The sequence below is a fragment of the Xenopus tropicalis genome, chromosome 4, assembly GCF_000004195.4.
Source record: "Xenopus tropicalis strain Nigerian chromosome 4, UCB_Xtro_10.0, whole genome shotgun sequence".
NCBI classification, from domain to species: domain Eukaryota; kingdom Metazoa; phylum Chordata; class Amphibia; order Anura; family Pipidae; genus Xenopus; species Xenopus tropicalis.
In genome coordinates, this window is record NC_030680.2 from 77,824,668 (window position 1) to 77,851,649 (window position 26,982).

The 26,982-nt window shown below is 37.8% G+C and overlaps 1 protein-coding gene across 2 annotated transcripts in view; it reads left to right on the forward strand.

Moving 5' to 3' along the window:
- The window catches only part of ttll7 (tubulin tyrosine ligase like 7), a 132,946-nt gene continuing 105,964 nt past the window's right edge, over nt 1-26,982 (forward strand). Inside the window, exons 1-4 of one of the 2 annotated variants that reach the window (XM_031899718.1) lie at nt 1-274; nt 20,992-21,145; nt 21,957-22,094; nt 25,092-25,213. In XM_031899718.1, coding sequence (XP_031755578.1) covers nt 21,121-21,145; nt 21,957-22,094; nt 25,092-25,213 — 285 coding nt within the window. In that variant the 5' untranslated portion in view covers nt 1-274; nt 20,992-21,120. 2 annotated transcript variants of the gene reach the window in all.

Genomic DNA, 26,982 nt, shown 5'->3' on the forward strand with positions numbered 1-26,982 from the left:
CTAGCATCTAACTGTAGGGATACCTTTGTCCGATTAAGACCCAAGCAGCATTAGTAGGACACAGGGATTCCCCCTCTCTCATTTTGGTTCAGTCCAACTATGCAGTAATCTCCGCTGCCCAGGAACCTAGGGATGAGCTGCAGGACTGGGGTGCTGGAGGCTACTGGCCAACCCTGGGTCTCTGTACGACCTCACGTGACATAGCCTTGGTGGCCCAGAATGATGCCAGTGTAAAGGAAAAGAAAAGCAGCGCCTCTGTCCTGGACCTTAACCGGTAAGTAGTACTTAGGGAAGGTGTGTGAGGGGACAGCTGTTCGTGGGGCTGCCTGTAATTTGGGATAATCTTATGGATTGTGTCTCAATTCGACCATGAGCCTGCCTGCTTCCTTTTTTGTAATGAGAAACGCTGGGCAGTGCCAAGCTGATCTGGAGCTCTTGTCATCAATAGGACAGGGAGGATGACAATGATTCAGCATCATTTACTGTGGTGGGGGCTGAGGTGGAGGAACCAGGAACAAGGAGACTGGTTTATTCTTCCGCTTTTTCACATCACACACTATCTATATCATCTATCTATCTATCTATCTATCTATCTATCTATCATCTATCTATCTATCATCTATCTATCCATCATCTATCTATCTATCTATCTATCATCTATCTATCTATCTATCATCTATCTATCTATCTATCTATCATCTATCTATCTATCTATCTATCTATCATCTATCTCTATCTATCTCTATCTATCTATCTATCTATCTATCTGTCTATCATCTATCATAATCTCTTATCTATCTAATCTATACTGAATCCACCTACCTGTGTTTCTATCAGCTTTCTGTTTTTTTTATTTAAAATAGAACCTGACATCTATTATTTAGCTTTTATAATATTTCATTATTTAAAGGATAGATAATTCATTTGGATATTTCAGACTGAAAGTAGTGGACTGTTAGTCAGCAGAGTAAATGCAGTGCCATTCCACTAAAAGTGGGTTAATAGGGGATCTGGAGTAAATACTAGGGATGAGCAAATTTTTTGCCTGTGGCAAAATTAGCATTTCCTTTGGTGGTGAAAATGTTAGTGAATCTGCCCTAGAATTTTGCCATAAATAATCGTGGTTTTCTCGCTGGGGAAAAAAACTGAGGAAAAAGGCCAGTAACTTTTAGATTGTAAGCTCTTCCGGGCAGGGCCTTCTTTAACTCTTGTGTTGGTTATTGGTTGTTTTTGTATGTTTTCTTATATGTTAAATATATAATATTAATATGCAGCCATTTATTGAACAGCACTGCAGAATATGTTGGCATTTTATAAATATGCATTATTATATGTGTTTAAATAATAATAATTGACTCAAATACATTTGGTGTGAAAGAAAGCAAGATAAAAAGCCTATTGACTCCAATGCATTAGTGAAATTATTACATAAAGCATAAAAATGCAGTTTCAGTCATCACTACCTGTTAGATCTCACAGTTGTGTTTACAGTCAGAAAATCACATGCCCCATCGCATCCTAAGAACACATGCTTCTCGTCTCCGGTAATACCTTATCCTTAGAGGCACTATTTCCACCCCCCTCCTCTAACAGTTTTGTCCACAGGCATGCCGTGCTGCTGAAAATGTATCCTTAGTTGTGTGGGCTGATAAGAACTAATCCAAGGGAGCACCCTCCACTTACAAAGTTATCATTTTTAACAGGTTTTCCATCAGTGAGTTTAGTTTTGGCTTCTTGTTTAACCCTATTTTTCCCACTCTATATAGTACAGTGCCCTCAGTTGCTCATTCTTCTGACATCCCCCCCACCTCCACCTCCTCTGATGCAGCCAGGCAGGAAGGGAGGCAAGTCCCGATTAGGAACTCTATTATGCGGGGGCAGGGTTAACAGAACTGTTGTTCTACCTCCACCTGCAGATTCAGCCCTGAACACAAAAACTTTTAACCCAGCTAATCGACAAGACAACCGATATCCACAGCCTTTGCGATATCAGTCGTCTTGTCGATCCACACCATACATGTACCGAATATTATCGGTGCGTGTATGGCCAGCTTAAGAAGAGATAGATAAGAAAGTATCTTTTAATTAAAAATTGCCTGCCAATTGTTATATTTTTTTAATTGCACCGTAAAATTAAAAGACATGTTTATTTTAGTATTGAGAGGAACTTTAGGGTTTAGATTTCATGACAGTTCCTATTTAAATGATTGTAATGTAATGGTAATTTTACTCTGCAGCAAAAGTTAGTTTTATTGGACAGAGAGTGGTAATTTCTAAATATTTAATTTGTCATTTCCTTGGTGTGGTTAAACCTACAGCACTGTTGCAGACTGGATGCTTTTCCTAGTCTGCTTTACAACGAATTGCTCCACTTTATATTCTCATCGGTGTGTTGTTTCTCAGTTGCAAATAGCCATAACATATGCTGGATTCTATACAGATCAGAATTGAATGACCTATCTGAAATTTATTACCAGGAGGCTATAGCCAAAAAAGCATTTTCTTAATATGCCTTTACTTTCTCTCCCACACACTAGGAAAGGACAGCAAGCCAAGTGCCTGCATTGTTACTTCTGACAAGTCCACAAGGATTTTTTTACTTTTCCTAGTTATTGCTTGCCCCATTTGTAGAGCTGGATTAGGCCTTTATACAGACTGGAGGTTGTTGCATATTTCAGTATTTCTAAGGTAACACACCAAGTGAAGGGCTAAAATGTCTAGATACATGCTGAAATTCTCAACTGGAGAACTGTTGAACAAAACTAAATAAGTAAAAAATAACAAAAAATACAAAGTAAATACCAATTGCAGCTTGACTCAGAATATTACTCTTTACATCATACTAAAAGTTAAAGGGGATGTTCACCTTCAGACAGTAGTCTTCAGACAATTGTAATTAATCTTTATTATTTAAAATGTGTAGTTTTGAATCTACCGACCAATTAATGCTGGCGACAGGCTCTTTCCTCTGCCCTCTCCTCTGTCATTTCAAGGGATTGGCGACTCCAGCTTGCCCTCTGCCCAAAACAGAAATCCTATTGTTTCTACCTCATCTGCCGTTTCAGCCCTGAAGGTTAGTGGCGGGTCTGACGATCTTTCGTGCGACTGATGGTCGCACAAAAGATCGCAGATCGCCACGTATGTGGCCACCTTAAGAGCAGAGCACAGCCTACTGAAAGAGGAGAGAGAGATTGGTGAGAGCTTAGCAGCGCTGATCCTGGTCTATATCTTTGAAATGACACATTTCAAATAATAAAGATTCCTTACAAAAATGGGCTGTTCAATTTCAGACCATTGTCTGATGGCGAACATCCCCTTTAATTATGGGGCTTAAAAGGCATACTAATTGTTTTGTTTGCAGGAAACAACACATATATACATACAAATTTCTTATTAAAACAACAGTCAAAATGTATGTTTAGCACAAGCCATATTCAATGAACTCATGTTAAAAAAATGGGTAATATTGCCCCTTTAAAAGAATAGCTTGCCCTATAGAGCAAGTTTTAGTAGCAGTATGGGTTATAAATCAGCTTTAGCAGAGATCCCCAGGTTTTAAGGATGCACACCATATGGCCTTGCTTTGACTAAATCGTAGTGATATTACAAGCGATCGTATGCAAAACATAATGCAAATAAACTCTGCTGTCATTGTCCCAGTTTTGCTCACAGTATATGTCTGCTATGAGAACTGCACAGTTTGATCCCACTCCTCCATTATTATGCATTTTAATTTTTGTGGCTTTTATAGCTAATGCATGAATACCATACCTATAATCAAGCATTGTGGGAACTTGTTTGGATGAGAGCTGACAACTGATACATTGTTTCATTGGCACATGTAGAAAGAGAAGCAAGAAAATGTAATGTAATTTTATAAGTTATTTGCAAATGTAACAAATAACGTTTTAACTTATAAAATTAAATTACATTGTCTTTCTTCTAAATTAAGAAGTGTAACTAATATTAATGACTTAATAAATATAAAATTAAGATAGTGGGCTGCTGGTTTGTTTGATTAGAGCAAAAAATTAGATATTTCCTTATTAAATAGGCAATGCGTACATTCAGCAAAAGCCCTTTGTATTGCACCAATGCTGTCCCTTCAAATTATTTAACATTAGGTGGCTTAAAAAGAAAGGTGCTTGGCTTGCCAGACAGCAACCCCAGTCCAGCGTTCAAGCATTTTGTTTATTTGTTTAGTGATGTACTGAAAGTTCACATTATTTATGTGGACTCAGGTACAAAACAGGTATAAAATGTGCAAAATTATAATTGTTCAGCAAGGTATTCCACTTTGTTGAGCAAGTAGGGAGTAGAAAAGTGAAGTGTTAAAACTTACAGGTTACATAAGACTTTCTCAAGCATTTATGAGGCCCCTACATAGCCTTGTATTTGTTGCCTGTTCCTTATGCTATGCTTCTCAGTTTCTTGAGCCTCACCCAATGAAAAGTATCACCTCCCCCTTCCTAGAGGTTCAGATGCACCTGTGGCATTTCCCTTGGGTAGTGTGAAGATGATGCCTAGGGCATTATGTTTAATAGATAACAATATTACAGATGTGAGCAGGTGGAAATGCAGAGCTCCGATCATCTGAGTTAGGGTAGAAAGGGATTTTGTATACTATTGAAAAATGTATATATTTATATATTGCCAGTCATCAGCTGTTATATACATGATGTTTCTTTTGTGTTTTTTTCTTCTTAAATATAAACTAATTGTGCACAGTCTCCTGATCATTGCAACCAATAGATATAATTTCACTGGTGGGAACAGAATCTGACTATTGGCCAACACTGAGCTAAAGAACTACTGATTAATAAGTGTTACAATGTACAACTTTGAAGCTAGCACCAAGATCCTCTATTGATTAACAATTACTGAGAAAAAAATTGTTATAAAACTTGAGGCCACGAGAAAAAAAAGTCCAGTTTAGATATATATTTCAGACCCAATTTACAGTAGTGCAGTATGGAATTCTATTTGCACAAGTTGTGCAAATTTGTAATTTTTTTTACCCAAAAAAGACACTAATCATTTATTTTTACTGAATGTGATTTTTCATGAGGCAGAGAAATGTGAGAAAATTGAGAAAAACTTTATTTAATGGCAAAAAAACCACCCGCATGTTTCTCTTTAGTAGGCATTATGTTCACTTATGTTAGTATGCACTGTTCAATTAAGCTGGCCACATACATAGAAATCCACTTGTCACAACATGAGCAGATCTTTGTCTGATTTGGCCATCTACATGCAGGGCCAGATTGGGCTGGTCTCATTGTTTGGTCCCTGTGTCACAATTGAACCATAATAGAGGCATGTGGAGGCCTGTTAGGAGAGCAGTGCCCTTATACTTCTCTATCATTTTTAGAAATCAGGTTATTTTTTGTTGAGTAATCCATTTGTAGGGCTTAAGGTCTGAAGATGTATTTTCTAAAATAAATTAAATAAATGATCCAAGACATTAAAGGTAATGGATCATTTGTGCAACAAATTAAAGATGTTTCCAGATATCACAGTAGTTTTATGCAGACCACCATGGCTTTTAATCTGTGTTCAGTAAGTAAACATGTAATTTTTTTCCTACCATGTTGTGCTACAAGTGCACTAAAAATCAGAGGCTTGCAAGAGCCCTTCCTGCACCATTACACTATGTTTCTGTGTCATACATTATTTACATTCGCTAATGCTACATGTTTATAAATGTAGTCAGTAATGGTGTGCATTTACATGTAAGTAATTTAGTGCTATTACTTGCAAAAATAATATTAGATAATATTATACTGATCATGCTTATTTAAACTAGCTACATAGATGATATGACAAGATTCAATGGCTTATCCTGAAGAAAGAATAAAGATAATGTATGTCTAGACGTGTCAATTTGCACACGTTTTGCTGGAGTTTTTGTGTTCACCTCATCCAGCCATCCTTAGTAAAAGCCCAGTCTCCTGCTTCTCATAACTTGCATCCAAATTAACGTTAGCCCTGCAAATGAAAAGGCCTAAAACTCACTTGACAATACCTCAGTTACTGGCAACCATGGTCAAGGCTGGGAGCATGAGTAGGTTGTGGGTGCAGGCTACACAAACTGCAATAGGCCATGTCCAAAAGCTCTTAAGAAAAAGTGTTCGCCAGGTGGACATTACGCCTGGTGCATTTCTTTTTTGTTGTCTGTTGAGTGGTTAAAGTAAATGCACAGCACGACAAATGTTATCTTTAGAAAACAATCTCATTAGAGTAATAGTGTGGCTTCTTCAGTGGATGGGACTTGTGCTATATATAATATAGTGGAACACCATGCGAGTCACAATAACTATTCACCTAAACACATATGTATACACTTGTTACTGTATCTAAAAAGATGTCCATCCATCTGCACACTCGTGTATTAGCAATGTATCCTGGCCAAGGAGGAATTGTTACATTTATGTGGCTGTAGGAAATTGTCTTTCCTATGCAAACTTTCTATGAAAGGGCCAAATATCAGCTTCATCCTTTTTTTAAGGGCAGCTGATACACTCTGAACAAGCAAATAACTTCTGACCTCTGCCATAATAAAGATAAAATCCTGAGTTCAGTCCTGGAAGGTAACATATAATATTCAAGTAATAGTTTGCAGATTCTTTGTAGAACTCATGACAGAAAAACAGTAACTGTGATTTTTGCAAAGGTGACAACAGTTTTATTTGTCAGTTGTCTGTATGAATATGTGTTTACATGACATCAGTTCACTGCTGGTACTCATACAACACACCAAAGACTCCAGAAAGTGCCAGAAAGCAATACTCCTACATTAATAACAGTACGTCTTTTATTACTTTACAGGATAACATTGAGTGGAATTGCTGCTTGTGATTTTATTTGTACGTATTTTATTGAATAGAAGTTCTTTATAGCATGGTCTCTGACAAAGCAATATGGTTCTAAAGGCTAACATCCACTATGGCAGTGTCCTTGGGTGAGTGATACAGCAAACAATCTACATGTCACAGTGATATAGAGCAGTTTTTTTAAAAAAGCAGTCAGATATACTGACTAGGCTAACACAGCTGCACATTTACAGTATTTGTATTGATTTCCCCACATCTAAATATTAAAAAGACACTTTAATATTATAGAAGGAATGGATGCATACTGGAGTTTTGACTCGTCCAGATACAATCTAGTCTCTGTGTCAAAAAAAGTCATTTAAAAGGCACATCGCATATTCTTCACCAAGCTTTTTCAGATGGCAGAGAAGCTCCTGAAATTTGCTGAGGACTCTTTTATTTTTTTGTAATGAAAACAGGCATGTTTTCTGGCCAAATACTGGCACCAGGTGGTTTCTATTAAAATGAATGACAGGCTCTTTTAGCGAGGTTTGGGTGCTTTCCTTTCTCAATGGTTCATCTGGGTCTGTCAGTTGAAAAAAAAAAAAGCATTTCATGCCACGATTTACACTGATTGTGGAAAAATTAGAAAAGTTGACGAATGGCACTTATACAAAGAAAACACTGTATCATTGCCCTAAGGAGCGACAATTCAATTTCTTATGGCCAGCTTTTTCTGCCTTGTGCTAATGTCACATGTGGCATTTTGTTTGCTTGTGATTGCACTGGTGATCAGAACCCAAGTGAAAAGAAATCAAGTTGGCTTTTGTCCTGTGATTGCGTCCTTAAAAATGTGCTAAAGCTGGTGTTTGATATAATTAAAGGTAGCGTTAACAAGAGCACCCTATGCGACACAGCCCTTATTCCAGTGTTTTTGCTGCATGTTTACAGGTTAAATAAACATGACAAAAGACATATACTGCCAATTCACATCAAGTGTAAGCAAAGGTATTCCAGGGACTGCATAAGGTAGATGGTAGAGACATAGATTTTTTGATTTTTGGATTAGAAACAGCTGAATACTGTAAGCCTTGAAAAAAAAAGCCCTGACCAATGTGTCATTTACGTAGTGAAAAAAAAAGGTGCAAGTCACCCTTTCTTACACTTTGTCCAATCTATTAAGGCTTGCCACCTTTCTTCGCAGCCTTTACTTGAAAGGGGATGATCGGCCAATGAGAGGTTCAGGGAAGGGAGGGATATATCGGTAGGGTTACTGCGCTTACAAATATAATATACAATTGTTTAATGTTTTAATGTATTATTTTTATAACAAATATTAAATATATTGATGGCAAAGATATAGATTTGCTGGCTAGACCGGTCAAATGCTGGCTGGGTGGCAACCATAGCTCTATTTGAATTGCCCCAGGACTCTGCACTCTTTTTTGCCACCCCCATTAATACAATACTGCCAGCATTTGTCGGAGCTATTGCAGTTATTACAGTTGCAGGTGTAGTCTGCACCTTGTGCTGGTTTTATTTTATAATAAATAAGCCCTGAAAACTTTAGTAGCTGACTCTTTTGTAGTTAGGTGTAGGTCGCTGTACACGCACTTATATTATCGTACAAAGCAAAGTTTCATATGATATTCAATGTGTGTATGGCGGAAGTAGAGGCGACTGATATTGGCAAAGGCCTTGGATATCGATCGTTTCATCGATCAGGCAGGCTGGAAAATTTTGATTGGGCGACTTTGAAGGCGCTGAATCATCATATAGGGGTAGAATGTTTCTACCTGCATATCTGACGATTCAGCTCTGAACGTTACTGGAGGGTATGAACAATCTTTCTTGCGATCGGTGGTCCCAGGAAAGTTCATAATTGTAACGTGTATGGCCACCATAAATATAAACCACAACTGAGTCGATTTTAAGTCTGTGTCAAGTGATATGCCTTCTTTGGGGTGATAGACAGGCCAAATTGTATTTGCTGGCATTTAGCATGTATTATCTAATCAACGAGTGTGCAATCTGAGCGGTCATTATCCCATTTTGGAGCCATGACAACCAAGGAGTCCTGGGATTGCTATCACCCATGGGGGAGGTTATTTTCTTAATTATACTTGCCTACGTGGTTCCAGTCAGTTAACCATGTTTGTTCTGTGAAAGCACTTGTGCTCTGGTCTGTGCAGTAGAGATGCTCTGCTTATCACTCCCCTAAGGACTGTCACATTTGCTCCATTTCTGACAATGTAGAATCAGTTTTTACTGGCTAAATTGGGCTAAATTAGCAACTAGATGGCTCAGTACAGTTTTCATGTTGACTGACTTGCATTATAGGGATACAGCTTTGCATTTTGATCAGTGTTGCAAGTAAAAAGCTCACAATAACTGACATGCATTGCAGAAACACAGCTTCAGATTTTGGGAAAAAGTTTGCATAGTCAGAACATACACTGTATATAACTGTAAGGCAAGACAGTGGATGCTAGTAAGCGATTAGATTAAGTACTATTTGGGTCTACTAGGATATATCTGTGAGAGAATGAGGCATAAACATCAGTAACTATAAAGCTCTAATCTAAAAAATCTTTTATAAAATTCTTGCAAAAGTTAAAGATAAAACCAATCCATAAACACTTTATTTAATGTCCTGCCACTGACATCGCCAATAAGTTTCAACAGGGCCGGCCTTTCCAACTGCGGGGCCCAATTGGAACCATTTTTACAGGGCCCCCTTAGTACATTGTGAATTATGCTTAGTGCAGAGGATTCCCTATGTTGCCATAGTTTTAAAGTTTTTTAGGCTGTTCCTGCTGAATTGTGCTTAATACAGGCACAACTCCCAACATTTGAAAAATTAAAAGAGGGACACAAAGATTTGGCGCGTGCAGCCACGCCCCAATTACCATGCCCCATTTAAAAAAAAAAATACTCCTTTTATTTAGTTGAAATGGCGGGATCAGATGCAAATGTGCTATACCCTCATACTGTACTACCTAATGAAAACAATATAGCAACTCCTACATATAAAATACAAATATAGAGAGAAGACAGTCAGTTATAAGTGAGTTATAACTATGTACCAGTTTTTCCCCCCTATACACAGTGCCCCAAATGGCCCAATAGACAGTACCCCCATACACAGTGCCCCCATAGACAGTACCCCCCATACACAGTGCCCCCCATAGAAAGTGCCCCCAAGTGCCCCCATAGACAGTACCCCCCATAGACAGTAACCCCCCCTAGAAAGTGCCCCCCATACACAATGCCCCCATAGAAAGTAACCCCATACACAATGCCCCCAATAGAAAGTGTCCCCAAATGCACCCATAGACAGTACCCCTATAGAAAGTGCCCCCAATTGCCCCATAGACAGTTCCCCCCATACACAGTGCCCCCATATAAAGTAACCCCTATACACAATACCCCCAATAGAAAGTGTCAACAGTTGCAGAGAGAAGACAGTCAGTTATAACTATGTACCAGTTTTTCCCCCCTATACACAGTGCCCCAAATGGCCCAATAGACAGTACCCCCATACACAGTGCCCCCATAGACAGTACCCCCCATACACAGTACCCCCCCATACACATCACCCCCATACACAGTGCCCCCCCATACACAGTACCCCCCATACATAGCGCCCCCCATACACAGTGCCCCCCCATACACAGCGCCCCCCATACACAGTGCCCAGCCATACACAGTGCCCCTCTATACACAGTACCCCCTCCATAGATGCTGCTACTTCTTCTTCTTCCACGGTTCCTCTCCTTATGCGGCTCCTTCGGTGGTGCCAGGCCCTTTTATAAGGTTGCGCCCCTCGGTACATGTGACGTCAATACGCAACCTTATAAAAGGGCCTGGCGCCACCAAAGAAGGAGCCGCATAAGGAGAGGAACCACGGAAGAAGAGGGACGCTCAGGTACAGCCAGCGCAGGCCGCTGTCAGAGATAATTCCATGAATGTCCCGCAAATAGCGGGATGCCCTATTAAAACAGGGGGGTATGTAAAACTGATTCCGGGGTGCGGGGCCCCCATTGGCACGGGACCCAATTGCGGGTAATAGGTCCAATCGGCCTAAGGCCGGCCCTGAGTTTCAAACTGCTTTAACTCAGTAACCAAGTCAACATTTAGGCAGATGTATCAAAATGTGAGTTTAGAGCCTGATACATAAAAACTCACCCACATTCTATTCATTCCTATGGGATTTTTAGAACTCACCATTTGATAAATACTCATCTAAAAATCCCATGGGAAAGAATAAAACATGGGTGAGTTTTTATGTATTAAGCTCTAGACTCATATTGTGATAAATACTCCTTTATAGGAGAAGGAAAGGTAAAAACTAAGTAAGCTTCATTAGAAAGGTCTATGTAAAAACAGCCATAAACACTCACAGAAAAGCTATACTGAGTCCTCTGTTTAAATAAACACAGGATTTATTTTCTTCTTTTGTGTACACATGATCTGTGTCAGACTTCCTGTTCTCAGAAAAATCCTTCAGAGCACGGCATGATTCTGCTCAGTTTGCTTCTCTCTCCCCCTTCCTTCTCCTGCTCAACCTCCCATCGTATCTCACTCCCCCTCCAAACGGTGCTGTGTAATCTGAGCTACCAGCTGCCAGATCTGCAGCATGGACACTACTGAGATCAAGCTAGAAGAGGGATCTTTAGGGCTGTTTACTCAGGTATGGTAGAGCTTGTACTATTGTGGCTAATCTATTGGCAGTAACATGCCAAAATGCCTTTGTCATCGTATAGAGCCAGCTGAACCCAGTATCAACCAATATTGATAGCAAATCTGTAATTGGGGTTTTTGTATAGTATAGTTAAACAACAGTTCAAGAAAGCATTAAAAGAGACTTTTTGATTATTTAAATCAGTCACTGCCCAAGTAGGGTGCACATGGGTCAGTTTGATTTTATAAAAATATACATAGATAAATTACATATATATAGTGCTCTGGTTGGGATTAGATTAAAGACCCAGTGCAGTGAGGCAGGAAATGCTAACACCATGGTTAAGAATAAGTTTTCTATGGAGTCTTGTAATGACACATGGGAAGGTGTGCCTGTATTGTATTCCTTTAATACATTGGTCTTTGTTGTACTGCAATGCAGTTTCAATAGAGCATATGGAATCAAATACAGTTGACTAGGCAATGTTCTGTATTTATAGCAGTAGTAGGATCAATTATAGAGTAAGGTTTTATGGCTGTTGAAAGTCCATTTCATAGAAAGGTACTTCTTCAACATTGCTTCACAGAGTCATTGATTTTTCTATAGCAAGGGGAAGTGGAAGCTTAGTTATTCTCTCGGGAAGGTTTGGAGCTGACAGAGAGAACTAGATGATTAAGGTGACTATACTAAATTATGTTTAACAACTCACATCTCCATTGTCTTCATAACAGATCTCTTTTCATATATACTCAGGGGTGCGGTTGTATAGTATGTACACTAGTCTATAATAAGCACCTTAGAAACATATACGTAGAAAGATAGATTAATAGACTACAGGGCACTTATTCTTGTTCATTCCTCCTTTTTCACTAATCATTTTTGCAAGCACAGATTACTGTGCCCTTGAAAGGGCATGGTATGTGTAAGACTGGGCAGACACAGGTAGATCTGTTTGTTCAGCGAGCTCTTAAAAGAGCCTTTGCCTGATATGACCACCCAAGTAACAGGCCAAAACAGGCTCACCCAGTTATTGGGCCCTTGAGTCCTGATGGACAGGGCATAACATAAAATCAGTGAAAATCTCTATTGTTTGAGCTTTGTAAAATTGTGTCTGTAGATAGATTCCAGAGAGTGTCTGCGATGCCCTTAGCAGAATGAATGCAGTTACGTATAGTATGAATTCTTATACAGTTTCCAGCTTAGTTATACTGTATGTTTTTTAAACATGTTGTTTAAAACAGAAATTAATGGGTGGAAGAACATTTTGCAGTTACTGACTATAACTGTATATTGTGGCAAGACCTGATATTTGAAACAGATAACACACATGCATGTTTTTTTACAGAGAGGCATAACCCTACATTTCCACATTTTAGCAATTTGACCATTTCAATTTATTGGAATCCCTGATATGAAGATGTATAATTGATTCTAAAACAATTCCTGAGTACAAAATACTGACCCCCTTGCTTAATATGGATTTCCTAAGAAGGTTAGGAAACCCTGAAAAGCAGTCTCCTCTGTCTACTAGAAGAGTCTTGTGCTGAAAATTTTAGTGCTGGCATTGTCAAAAATTTTCCATTCAAAGGAGACATTTTATATAAAGTTCATATTCAGTTATAATATTCATCCTCCCTCAAAATGTGAAATGATGCAGAAAAAAAAGATGTTTAAAGCATTTTACCTCCTAAAACTGTCATTATATGAGAGCTGCATACACAACCTCTCAAATCAGAAGCCAGAGTGAAATGAAAGTCTCCCACAGGAAGTGGTCACAGCACTGACTGACAGGCTTTACTCAACAGGGGGGGGGGGGGGGGGGGGAGCAGCACAAGCATATCAGGGCTGGCTCCCAGCCACATACTGAACAGTGTAAAACTGAAGCTTGCAAAAGTGGTGAGTAGAGCACAGTTTTGAAGCAGCTATGGACATATTTTAACCCAATGGGGTTAACACCCTCAGTAACAAACTTGCATTGTTCAAAGCTCAGCAGCTGAACAGTTATAGTATAATAGCGTTGTGGTTAGTAGCACAGTTATATGTTGTCCTTTGCCCATGGGCTCTGTGTGCATCTGTCATACTGTAGAGTACAAATACATTTTTTTAAGCCCAGCATCTGCACAGGTACATTTTAAAGTGCAGACTTATTACCCAAATGCTCAGTTTAATTGTTTGCTCGTATTCCCTGTAATTCCTCTCATTGGACTGTTATCCTTCTCATTACCATTTTGTAGCCCAGTGCTCCGTAGCCAAATTACAGTACAGAGTGCCTACATATTACCGTATGTTGAATATTGCCCAATACACTGCTCTATTTTCAGCAGTGAACCAGGCACATTTTCTTTGCCAGTAGCTTAAAAACATTGCTCTTACAAACTGTTCAGTGCCAGTCTATAGCCCAGTTATACTGCAAGTTTTACTCAGACTGCTAGGGCTGCCTTTTTACTATGTACGTAATGGTAAGCTATATCATATGGCTTTGCTTCATTACATTCCTGCTTACAAACATTTGACAATGCTGTTATGTTTTTACAGTTTTAACCTAAAACTTATAAAATTATATAAAACAAAAACCCATAACTGATGCAGTATAACTTCATTGTAACACTACTGCATTGCATAAACTAAACAGTAAAAGTTTCTAAATATTCATATCCTGTTTGTTCTAACAAGAACTTAAAGGAATACATGTTGGTAAAACATGTTTTTAAAACGCATCAGTTAATAGAACTTCTCCAGCAGAATCCTGCATTGAAATCTATTTTTAAAAAACACAAATATTTTTGTATATTTCATTTTGAAAATTCACATGGGGCTAGCCATATTCTTCATTTCCCAGGGTGCTGCAGTCATGTGACCTGTGCTCTGATAAACTTCAGTCACACTTTACTGTTGAGCTGCAAGTTGGAGTGATATCACCCCCCTCCCAGCAGCCAATCAGCAGAACAATGGGAAGGTAACAAGATAGCAGCTCCCAGTAGATATCAGAATAGCACTCAATATTAAGAAATCCGAATCTGCCTTGAGACTCCTCCTGTTACATGGGAGTAGGAGAAACAATGGGTTACCTGAAAGCAGTTCTAATGTGCAGCGCTGACTCTCTAAATTATGGCTACCTACACACCAATAGTACTAAAAAAAAAAAAAATTTGTTGGTTTAAGAATACAATTTTAAATGGTAGAGTAAATTATTTGCTATGTGAACAGTGTAATTTAGAAATAAAAAGTACAACATAAAAATCACGACAGAATTCCTTTCGTAATATTGTTGCCCATGTATTGCTGACACCTGAATGCAAGGAGACTATATGCTTTCATCAGCTAATTATAGAGATTTATATGTGTGAAAAAGACATAGGATCTGTTATCTGGAAAATTGGTATCCAGAATGCTCTGAACTTGATTCCAACTAAACTATAACTTTATTGAAGACAAAGCAATTCTTTTGGGTTTACTTCAATTTTTTTTTTTTTTTTTTAATTTTTCAATTTTTATTGGGTTTTTTGTACAATCCAAACATGTAATATAAGTAGTCAAGCATTGGTTCAGTAATTGTATGAAAAGGCATAATGAACATCACAGAGACTAGGTTAACAATGTTATCTGTTATAAAACGCTAAGACTTAAGAATGTATAAAAGGAAGAACTGTCCGTTGTCGTGATTGCTTATAGCTGTTGGATTGAATTAAGGTAACCGGGGAAGGGGGGGGGGGATACCAGACGGGAGGAGCGTCAAGTGTGGGGTAGGGGGAGATAAATCGGGGTCCACGTCCTATACCGGCTTCCATTGCAAGGGCCTATATGATCTATATATTGCCATTTGTTACTCCTATTGCCTTTGAGTCGGCCCGCAGAGCAAACACCTAATTGATTATGGGTTTTGATGATTTGTTGGGTTGGATATTTTCATTTCCAGGAGAGCTTGCCAGGGTCTCCAGGTAGCCCAATGAGTTTGTTTGGCTTTATATGAGTCCATGTGTGTTTCCTCTAATTTGCGGATGTCCTCCATTTCTTGGGTCCATTCCGCGATGGTAGGCAAGGTTTTAGATTTCCATTTGCTGGGAATTAGCAGTTTGGCCGCATTGAGTGCATATTGGGTGAGAGATTTTTTGTATGATGAGACTGATTGGACATTGAGATGCAGAAGTACTGTGGCTGGGTTTTTACTTCAATTATTTTTTAGCAAAGTATGGTTATCCATATTATGGAAAGACACCTTATCCGGGAAACCCCAGGTCCCATGCATTCTGGATAAGAGGTCCCATTATTATCCCTCTCGGTTCATGTGTTCTTATTAACTGCAGTTTTTGGTTTGTCTCCTCTTGAGCATGACAATTTTTTTGTGGCAAAGATTGCTAGCTCTAGGCAAAACAATAGTGAACATTTAAGATTTATGACTTTAGTAACACAGAATAGTTGCAGCAAATTAAAAGGCTTAGGTGAAAGGAGGTCCTTGTCCTGTAGATCTTACAATCCGATGGGGACGGTTGGTAACTTAGAGGCACATATAAGAGGGTAATAAATGAAACTGTGATCTTGCCATTTCTATTTGTTTTAGAAAATTCTTACAATCTGATGGGGAGGGCTGGTAGCTTAGAGGCACCTATAAGAGGGTAATAAATGAAACTGAGATCTTGCCATTCCTGTTTGTTGCAAAAAATTCTATTGCTCCCATTTACAGCTGAAAAAAGTTTCAGTCCAAACCAAAAATTGCACTTTATGTCAGAAGAGTCATTTTGCTCCTTTGTTCCTGATGTGGCAATGATCTTAGCATATGTAAGGTGGCACCCACATATACTGACCTGTATTCAGGCTGTAGGAGAGCGTAAAATACAGTCGGATTTGGCCTTTTAAACCGTATTTATAGACACAGGCTTGGACCTTCCCTTGTATGTCTATAGACAGCCGATCAAACTGTAATTGGTTTAAAATTTATAGTGAAAACAAAAAACAGTAGTGCTGTAAGATGTAGTGGGGGCTGATAATAATGTCATCTGTAGTTTTAGCTGCAAGTGTGTTCAAATCTGACAGCTGTTATTTGACTGTATTAAAGCAAAGGACTGACGGCTGAATGCATTTATAGATGACATGGAACTGCAAGAAGCCACTAATTCCCTTTTTATTATTTATTCTCGGATGCTGTCATCTCATGCAATTCTTTTTTAACTGATTTATGCTTTAAACCAAATCTGACACCTTGTGGGGGTTACCAAGTATTGCAGGTATTTAATTAAACCTGTTCCAGAAAAGGGCAGACATGAATTCTGGTTGCTAATGCAAGAAATCAGCACAAGTACGCAGTAAATATCACAGCGTACATCTGTAAGGTTACATGACTGGTTAGTCATCTAATAGGGACTAATTTAGAACTGGAGATAGGGTTTTGTGCCATTTCTGGTAACAGAAATAGTAGGATGTTATGGATTATGCCTGAGTTGGTATCAAAGCAGACTGTGGAAGGTCATGCACTGCTTTTTCTAAACCAGAAAACAGCGAGGACAAAGCATCATGCTGTATGCCCCGTTAATTCCTGGTGGGAGGGTGGGGGCAGAGATTAAACAGACACAGATGAAAGTTGGTTGGTGATTATCCTAATCCTTCTCAGTCAGGTTCACAACAAAAGTATTAGATATTTGCAGATTCCCATAATGTTTTATCTGCAAAGGCAGAAGTATAGAATATGTGACATATTATGAACAGTAAATTCTTCCAGCAACTTCATTCATTCTTCCACACTCCATAAACAGTTACCTTGTTTAACCCAAACCGACATGTTGTGCTTATATTTGGTTGTTATTACAGCTACATTTTCCAGCAATGCTGATTTATAGAAAAGCACTGCATTAGCACCCTCCTTTGTTACTCAGAAAAGTGTGAACTCCTGCTTGGTATCTTGTGTCTTTTTACTGTTCTGTAGGTGAAGCTGAAACTTCTATGTGAAAATAATCCTGCCACTATAAAACTGTTAGAGAGAGCAAAAAAATGCGAGTAAGCATAGCACATCACAACCTCATTCTAAACACAATACATATGGTATTGTACCCCACAAGTAATGAGAATTTTTTGTGGTCTTTCTTAACTCGTTCCACTAAAATGTATTTCTTAATGTATTAGTTTCGTTTTCTTTTTTGTATTTTCCAATTGCATTTTATCAGGCTTGGTCACTGACTTACTGAATTAATATGCTACAAATAAATATAGTAGTTTATGACATTTCTCAGTAGCACCAGCTTCAGTCCTTTCTATAGATACTTTATACGAAGCTTTTCCATTCAACTTATGTATTATAATATATAGAAGATGCTTTAGTTTTTAAGTTATAAATGGCTTATTAGTATGTTTCCTTGACCTATTATTGTGGCAAACAACTCTGGTTGGCTGTAGTGCATTGCAAATTGCTGACTCATGCCGGAACCAGCCAGTTAGTCCTGAGGAAATCTGTCAGTGACTCACAGCATCAGTGTGTTTGTTGCACCTACAAAGTTTGGTTGAGGAACTCATAAAAAAATATTTAATGTATAAATGACTGGACAAAGAATCCAATACAAAGTAGACCTGAACAGATTTATTAAACAGCTATTACAGTTCCTCAAAGCAAATGAGAACAGCATTTCTTGTTGTACAGCCATCAAGCTTGGATGTTTAACTGCTATTTGGCTGCTAGGGCTTAATTACCCAAGTCACCATCTGGTTTTAGGGCTTAATTACCCATGCTGCCAGGCAGCAGTATGGAAGTCAGAATTGAATATGAATAGTAGAGGACTTGAAAAGAAAGCTAAACAGTAAAAAATAAGTATAAAAATAAACATTAAGCCTTACAGTCAATTTGTTTTGATTGCCGGGGTCCCCAACAAACAGATAGAAGTTTCAGCTGGATGCCAGAAAGAGACATAACAGGAATGCTGACCATTCAGAAATGACAATGATTCAGTGCTGGATTGGTTAAACCTAATTCTTTTTCACACTAATATGAAAAAAAGTTTGCCCACTGCCTGGAATGGATCCTTATCAGTCTAGGGATGCACTGAATCCACTAATTTTGTTTTTTTTCATAAAAAATTCAGCCGAATACCGAACTGAATCCAAATCCTAATTTGCATATGCAGATAGAAATTTCTATCTGTTTGTTTGCATATGCAAATTAGGCAGCACACAAATTTCTTTTACTGTCCCTGTTTCTAAAAGTCACGTGGTTTTAAGGATTTTGATTTGGTTCAGTCAGGCACTTGGATTCAGACTGATCTGAATCCTGCCAAAAAAAGGCCAATTCTTGGCCAAATCCCAAACCAAATCCTGGATTTGGTGCATGCCTACTTGTCACCTTAAAGGAACAGTAACACCAAAAAATGAAAGATCTTTAAAGTACTAAAAATATAATGCACTGTTGCCCTGCAATGGTAAAACTGGTGTGTTTGCTACAGTAACACTACTATAATTTATATAATAAGCTGCTGTGTAGCCCTGGGGGCAGCCATTCAAGCTGGAAAAAGGAGAAAAGGCACAGGTTACATAGCAGATAACAGATAAGCTCTGTAGAATACAATAGTGTTTTATCTGTTATCTGCTATGTGCCTGTGCCTTTTCTCCTTTGAATGGCTGCCCCCATGGCTACATAGCAGCTTATTTATATAAATTATAGTAGACTTTCTTATGTAAACACACAACTTTTACCAGTGCAGGGCAGCGGCACATTATATTTTAGTTACTTTTATACACTTTCATTTTTTGGTGTTACTGTTTCTTTAATGATGTATTTTTAGTTGATATCAATTGAAAACTATCTGCAAACAGGTTTTCATATACACTCTCCCTGTTTTTGTGTGGGTTTCCTCTAAGTAGTCCAGTTTCCACTCTCCCTTAGGCAGGTTTGTAGGTTCCTCACAATATTGCCCATAGTGTGTGAATTTATATAGTATAGCAATGTAGTATATATATATATATATATATAGTATATAGTATACAGTATCAATGGTGCTATGTAATTAATATCAATGGTGCTATGTAAATAATTGTTAATAATCCATCTATTACACACAAAGGACCCGATTTACCAAAGTGTGAAATTAGAGCTCACCACAGAAAAATTCACCCACTCTCAATTTATTCTAATAGAAATTTTAGAACTGTATTTATCAGTGGGTGAAAGTTCACTATTTGATAAATACACTTCAAAAAATCTCATAGGAATGAATCGAAAGTTGATGGTATGGGCACCACCGACGAGCCTCCCCGACCAACATCTGGCCTGAAATAAGCCAGATCTCGATTGTGCAGGTTTGATTTTTCCGTTTGACACCATGACTCGATGCCTGCCATCTTAATTAGATTGTTTGGCCCTAGGGCCGATTAGCCCGTTATCGCCCACCCACAGGTGGGCATATCGGGAGAAGAGCCGCTCGCTTAGCGACCTCACCAAACGAGCGGATTTTACAGTGTTTGGCCACCTTTAGTTTTGTACAGTATCTTTGTACCTCGGCATAAAGACAGATGATAAAGTTTGAATAATGACTTCCCATTTAATTCTACCTGTGTTTCTAGTATAATAATTAAGGATTTCATTATGACCAGACTGTAAGGGAGTCTGAGTAAATACCAACCAATTTGGAAACATATACAAAGAAACTATTTTTCATGTAATACTTTAAATAAACAAAACTATGTTGGAATTCAATTAAAGGAGAAGGAAAGGTACAAACTAAGTAAGCTTTATAAGAAAGGTCTATGTAGATACAGCCATCAGCATTTACAGTAATGCTGCACTGAGTCCTCTATCAAAAGAAACACAGGATTTCTTGTCTCCTTTTTTGCAAACATGTTCTTGGGTTTTGACTTCTTCTCTTAGAAAAATCCTTCATTCCTGAGTCTGTGCAGCTCTCTCCTCTCTCCCTTCTCCTGCTCCCCCCTCCCATAAGAATTCATAAAACTCACCCCCCCTTGAAATGTGTAATCTGAGCTACCAGCTGTTAGAGCTGCAGCAAGAAGCTAAGAAGACCAAACTAAAACTGTAGTTGCAATTTTAAACAAATGGAAGGAGCTTCTAGGCTCTTTACTCAGGTATGGTAAAGTTTTCTGCAAAATAAATATAGTGCTCTAGGTGGCACTAATGTGGCAAATTTATTGGCAGTAAAATGCCAAAATGACTTTCCTTCTCCTTTAATAGGAAGGGCCTGATTTGATGCTCTTTTGCTTGGTAGTGAATAGTATGTATAGTATTTACTAAGGCCTTAATGTGGAAGTACCATTTGGTAAAAAAGAACACTGTGACAGTTTCTCAATTTAGATCATCTTTGTAATTAGATTTAATTTGTAGTAAGAGAGGCAATAATTAAACTAGATGATTTTAAGGTGTGAATAGAAAATATTTTGGATTATAGTTTTACTTCAATCAGTCAAACATTTGTCATTTAATGTGACTGTAGAAATGTGTCACATTGCTAAGCAATGATAATATTTGATATTTTCAGTGTTGTTAAATATTTTTTCTTCTTTATGAAGGTTTCTGTACAAGTAGTCCTGTAGTGATACAGTATCAAGATGATTTGACAGCAGCACTTTGTTACCTGGCTACAGATGAGCTTAGTAGGTTCCTGATACTGACCCCAAGTGGCACCAACGCTGAGCATAATGCCATCCTTGCCTAATGAGTCTGGTACGATATTTACCATATTTGTATTGCAATAACTATGTTGATATGGTTTAATTTTATGCATATAGAGGCATGGAATCCATTATCCAGAAACCTGTTATCCAAATTACAGATCTCCCATAGACTCCATTATAAGCAATATAATTTTCTCTGTAACCTTGTACATGATCCCAATTAAGCTGTAATCCTATTGGGTTTAAATTGTGTTTACATGATTTTTCAGTAGACTTAAAGGAACAGTAACATCAAAAAATTAAAGTGTTTTAAAGTAATTAAAATATAATGTGTTGTTGCTCTGCAAAAAACTGGTGTTTTTGCTACAGAAAAGCTACTATATAAATAAGCTGCTGTGTAGCCATGGGGGCAGCCATTCAAGCTGGAAAAAAGGCACAGGTTACATAGCAGATAACTAGTAGATAAGCCCCATATAATGGGGGTTTTTCTGTTATCTGCTAAGTAACCTGTGCCTTTTCTCCTTTGAATGGCTGCCCCCATGGCTACACAGCAGTTTACTTATATAAACTATAGTAGTGTTTCTGAGGCAAACACACCAGTTGTAGCAATGCAGGGCAACAGTACATTATATTGTTATTACTTTTATACACTTTCATTTTTTGGTGTTACTGTTCCTTTAAGATTTAAAGATCCAAATTACGGAAAGATCCTTTATCGACAACAACTCCAGGTCCTGACCATTCTGGATAATAGGTCCTTAGCCCTTTATGTATGTATATATATATATATATATATTAAGATATCTAAAATTGTTTTTATATTAAATATTTTCCTTGTAATACTTTTTTCCAACCCAAAGATCACCAAGCAACATGCAGCCTCTCCCTGCACTCCGATTTGCCTTATCAGCCTTCTAGTTCTATTAAGAGGAAAGTCAGAAAAAAGAAGAAAAATGGAGCAATTACTGCAAACGTCGTGGGCACCAAGTATGAAATTGGTAGGTGTTGAAGACAGACCTGCCATCTTTCTTAGTTTTCAATTTGCTGCTATGTCCTTTTTTAAGTTAATGTATGTGTTTATATTGGTCCTATTCACAGCTAGTTAATCCCAATATGTATTTCAGTTTTGCCAGAAAAGAGGAGTTGCCATTTTTTGAAACAGTATGACAGTATCTACTATATCCTGCTCTTATCTTTCTTTGCTCTTATGTATAAAATGAAAAGCAGTAAAAGGCTGGTATACACTTATGGGATAATATAATAAATACCCCAGTGTTTGTAAGCAGTTTATCTACAAAAATCCTCAGATCCTTCTCAATTAAGGTATTTCTCAGTTATGTTCTCAACTGTGTTTTTTCTACCTTATACTTCAAAATAAAAATTGAACCTCATTTGTCAGTTTGCTGCCCAGTTTTCCAGTTTAGTGAAATCTCTTTGTATGTATAACTTTATTTAGAAAGCGCCACAAGGGTATGCATATCTTGGCAATATTGCGGAGGAAAAAACGGCAGGTTGTGGCAGTGTTATAATTATGGTTAGAGAAGGAGAGGGACTGGTCAAAGATAACCCCAAGGCAGCGTGCAGAATTTACAGGGTTGATGGTCATGCCATCAATAGTAATGGTGAAAGGAGGAGGAGGGCCAGGTTTGGGCGGGAAGACCATGAGCTCTGTTTTAGCTAGGTTAAGTTTGAGGTGGCGTCGGTTCATCCAGGAGGAGATAGCCATCTCTTTGCAAAGTGGCAGCATCCTGCATGGAACTTTTAGTTTTGCAATTTAGTATTGTAAGCAAAAATAAAAACAGTACTTTCAATGCCCACCTCAAGGTCATTTATGAACAATTTAAAAAACAAAGGACCATGGACAGGCCTCTGCAGTACTCCACTGTTCCAATTGAAAAAGGCTCCATTTATCACCACTCTTTCTTTCAGACAGTTCTCTATCCAAGTACAAATATTATATTCCAGGCCAATATTTTTTAAATTTACTATTAACCTGTGTGGTACTGTAACAAATGCTTTAGCAAAGTATAAGCAAACATATGCTGCCATCCCAGAGTCTAGGTTTCTGTTCAGCTCCTTAAAGCAGGCATAGTATTGTGATTTTTAATGTATTCAAGTATCTTATTACTTACTATCCCTTCCAAAAGCTTTCCTACTACTCATGTCAGACTAACAGGCCTATAGTTTTCAGGCTGAGAACTGAATCCCTTTTTGAATAACGGCACCACATTAGCAATTCACCAATCTCTTGGTCTAGCAATCACAGAGCTAAGCTTGTTTAGTACCATGGGATGGATACCTACCATCCGGTCCTGGACCCTTTTTTACCTTTACACGTTCTAATCTCTTAAATTTCATCCTGAGTCACTCATGCATCAATACTTATCTTATTAGAACTGGGTCAGTTAAAAAGGAAACCTTTATTAGCAGGTTCCTTATTTGTGTAGACAGACAAAAAATAACTGTTCAAAACTCTGCTTTTTCCTTGCTTGCATCAACAAATTGACCTCCCTCTGATAATAAGGGTCCTGCCCCTTCTTGTTTTATTTCCTTCTATTACCATATTTTAAAAATAATTTTGGATTCATTTTTCTCCTTGCTACAACACTATTCTCCATCTCTATTTTAGCTTGTATTATAACTTTTTTTTAAATGCTTCATTGGCTTCCGTATACCTGATAAAAGATGTCCCATTTAACTTAAATACCTTGGAAACATCAACCAAACAACACCACAACTCTTGACTGTGCCACACAGAGTGTATTTACTGCCACAGTGCAGAAAAACAGGTGGTCAGAATGCCATAAATGGCAGATCACTGCTTTCTTGTAGCAAAGCATATGGAACCCTCTGCCTATGTCAGTGGCAGGCTGACACTACTCAAAAATGCCAAAGTGGCTGCCCAGTGTCTGTCGTAGGCAAAGCATTACCAAATATTTGCTGTGGGAATCAGTTCATGCTATGGGTATTATATAATTAACTTAGTCCTTTATATTTCTATACATTTCTTATATATGTAATCCTAGGAGATTTATTTTCTGATATCAATATGATACCACAAACTTTCCATTTAAAATTCAAAGATTACTTTTTGTAATTTGCAGTTTCTCTTTGCTGACTTAAAAGCACAGCACACATATATATATTGACAGATTTACTTCTATGGGAAATACCAAAATATTGGAGACATTCTAGCACCACAGGAGAAATAGGAAAATAGATCTCATCTGCAGTGTTATTCCAACATAACAGAATTTACAAACCATTACTAATTAAATATCCAGTTTCAATACAATTGAAACAGCAGAGGTTTGTGACTTTCGCTACCTCTTTTTATAGTTATTACTTGGAGGTCCATCTACATTTGTTGATTTCACTAGAGCCCAATCTCAGCATATGTTAGCTGCAATAATTAAACAATAAGTAGCCAGTTCTCATTATATTGCTTCTTTGGCATCTATTACTAACAGACCTAAAAGAGCTGCTCTATTTGCTCATTAAATGGAGCACTTTTGCAGCTGTCTTGACACTACAGTTTCTTCTGTAGTTAATCAGCTTTAAAATTGGGAGTTTATGGAATTATTACATATTGTTATGAAGTGAAAGTATTCTTTCTTTTTCTTCTGCAAAAATGAGCAGATTCTATTGACTATAGTAGATAAAGAGGGCTGGATGCTAGGCTGTCTATCTCAAGCCTTTACAGGCAGTATATCGTGCACACGGGTGAGTCAGTCAAAATGTCTCAATTACACAGGATTTCATTAGCAATATGTAAGCAGTAGCTTCATGTATTATTTCTGCCCTGTTAAAGCATTTTGCAGCCTATAGATGGCCATCTGCAACAGCTTACTTAGTATGAGTGATATTATTGTACAGTTTCCTAAGTTAAATAGGCTTAACATTTTTTGCCTGTTTTTAATGACACTCCAATTTCTGATAGCAGTTTGATTATTTTATTATGATTTTATTATGATTTGTGTATATGTTAAATTCAGTTCGTTTGGTGACTGAAGAGATGATGTTTACTAAGGCCCGGGATGATGATGAGACAGCAAACCTTATATGGAATGATTGTGCTGTTCAACATGAGAAAATTGCTGAGCTCAGGAATTATCAGGTAAGAAGGTTTACACTTGTTTAAACCAACTACAGATGTGGGATCCGTTATCTGGAAACCTGTTATCCCGAAAGCTCAAAATAACGGGAAGGCCATCTCCCATAGAATACATTTTAATCAAATACTTCAAATTGTTTGCAATGATTTCCTTTTTCTCTGTAATAATAAAACAGTACCTTGTACTTGATGCCAACTAAGATATAATCAATCTTTATTGGAGGCAAAGCAATTCTTTTTGGTTTATTTAATATTTAAATTATTTTTTAGTAGATTTAAGGTATGAAGATTAAAATTACAGAAAGATACCTTATCTAGTAAACCCCAGGTCTGAGCATTCTAGCCCTCTTTCAGTTTTAGGTGTATGGTACACCCATAGTTTTGTACAAGTATATGATCCATTATCCTGAATGCTTGGCACCTGGAATTTTTCAGAGAAGGGATTTTTGCATACTTTGAATCTCCATATCTAATGTCTGCTAAAAATTATTTAAACAGTAAATAAACCAAATAGGATTGTTTTGCCACAAATATAAATTTGTGCAGATTAGTTAGGATCAAATACAATTTTTAATGGCATCTTTTTAAAAAAAAAATAGTATTAAATACATGACCAAATGGGATACAATACTCCCCCAGCCACTCTCCGAAACAGATTGGGCGAACATCTGGGAAAATGCAAGAAAAATGACAACATGCACCAGACAAAAAGAGCATATCTACAAAATTCTGATGTTCTGGTACCATACTCCCGAAAAATTACACAAACTTTTCCCGGACCACCCTTCAACCTGCTGGAGAAACTGCGGCCAACAGGGCTCTTTGCAACACATTTTTTGGGACTGCCCCATAATCCAACCCATTTGGAAAGAAATAGCAAATCTACTAAGCCAACTGTTCTCCCGCGAGGTCCCCTTGGATCTCCCTACAATGCTCTTGGGAAAACCGTTCCCGAAAATGCGCAACAGTGGCCAAGCATTAATTAACCAGATACTTACTGCCACCCGACTAGCTATTGCAGCCAAATGGAAAACATCCATCACCCCTACTATGACTGAAATAAACAACCGGGTGAACTCCAACAGAAAATTCGAATACGGAATTGCCATACTCCGCAACAATACTCCCCAATACCTCAAAATCTGGGACATTTGGGAGTTAAATGGCCTAGCTGCTTAATCCAACAATACCCTATAGAGGATACCCACCCATTGCCTTATCCTCCTCTCTGGCCTTAATCTTTGCAACGACTACGAGAGTTCCATATTTAACAACTCAAGCCAACACTTTGGTTTCTTCTATGTTACGAACATGCATCCATTATCCACTTAACTATTCAGTCTTTTAATCATACATACGAATATAGTTTACTTCTTTCTTTCTTTCCTCTCTTGCTCTCTCTCTCTCTTCCTAAACGCTACTGCAAACATGGTATTACTGCTTCCTTATTACAGAGCAACTAGACATATTGGCCTATATCCACAGCTGATAATAAGGCTCTATTGATTCACCAAACTCTGATAATGGAAGCATGTTCCGATCTGTATTGCACTGTATTTCTTCTGTTTTAATCTTCTTTCTTTTCCTGTATTATTGAAAAATAAAAATATAAGTTACAAAAAAAAAAAAAATAGTATTATTTCCTTTAATGGCCTCAATGGGAGATTGCCTTCCCATAATTTTATTCATAATGGGTTTCTGCATAAGGAGTCCCATACCTTTACTTGTTGGGTAGATGGTTTTTAAGGAACATATTGTGGGTCTTTCTACAG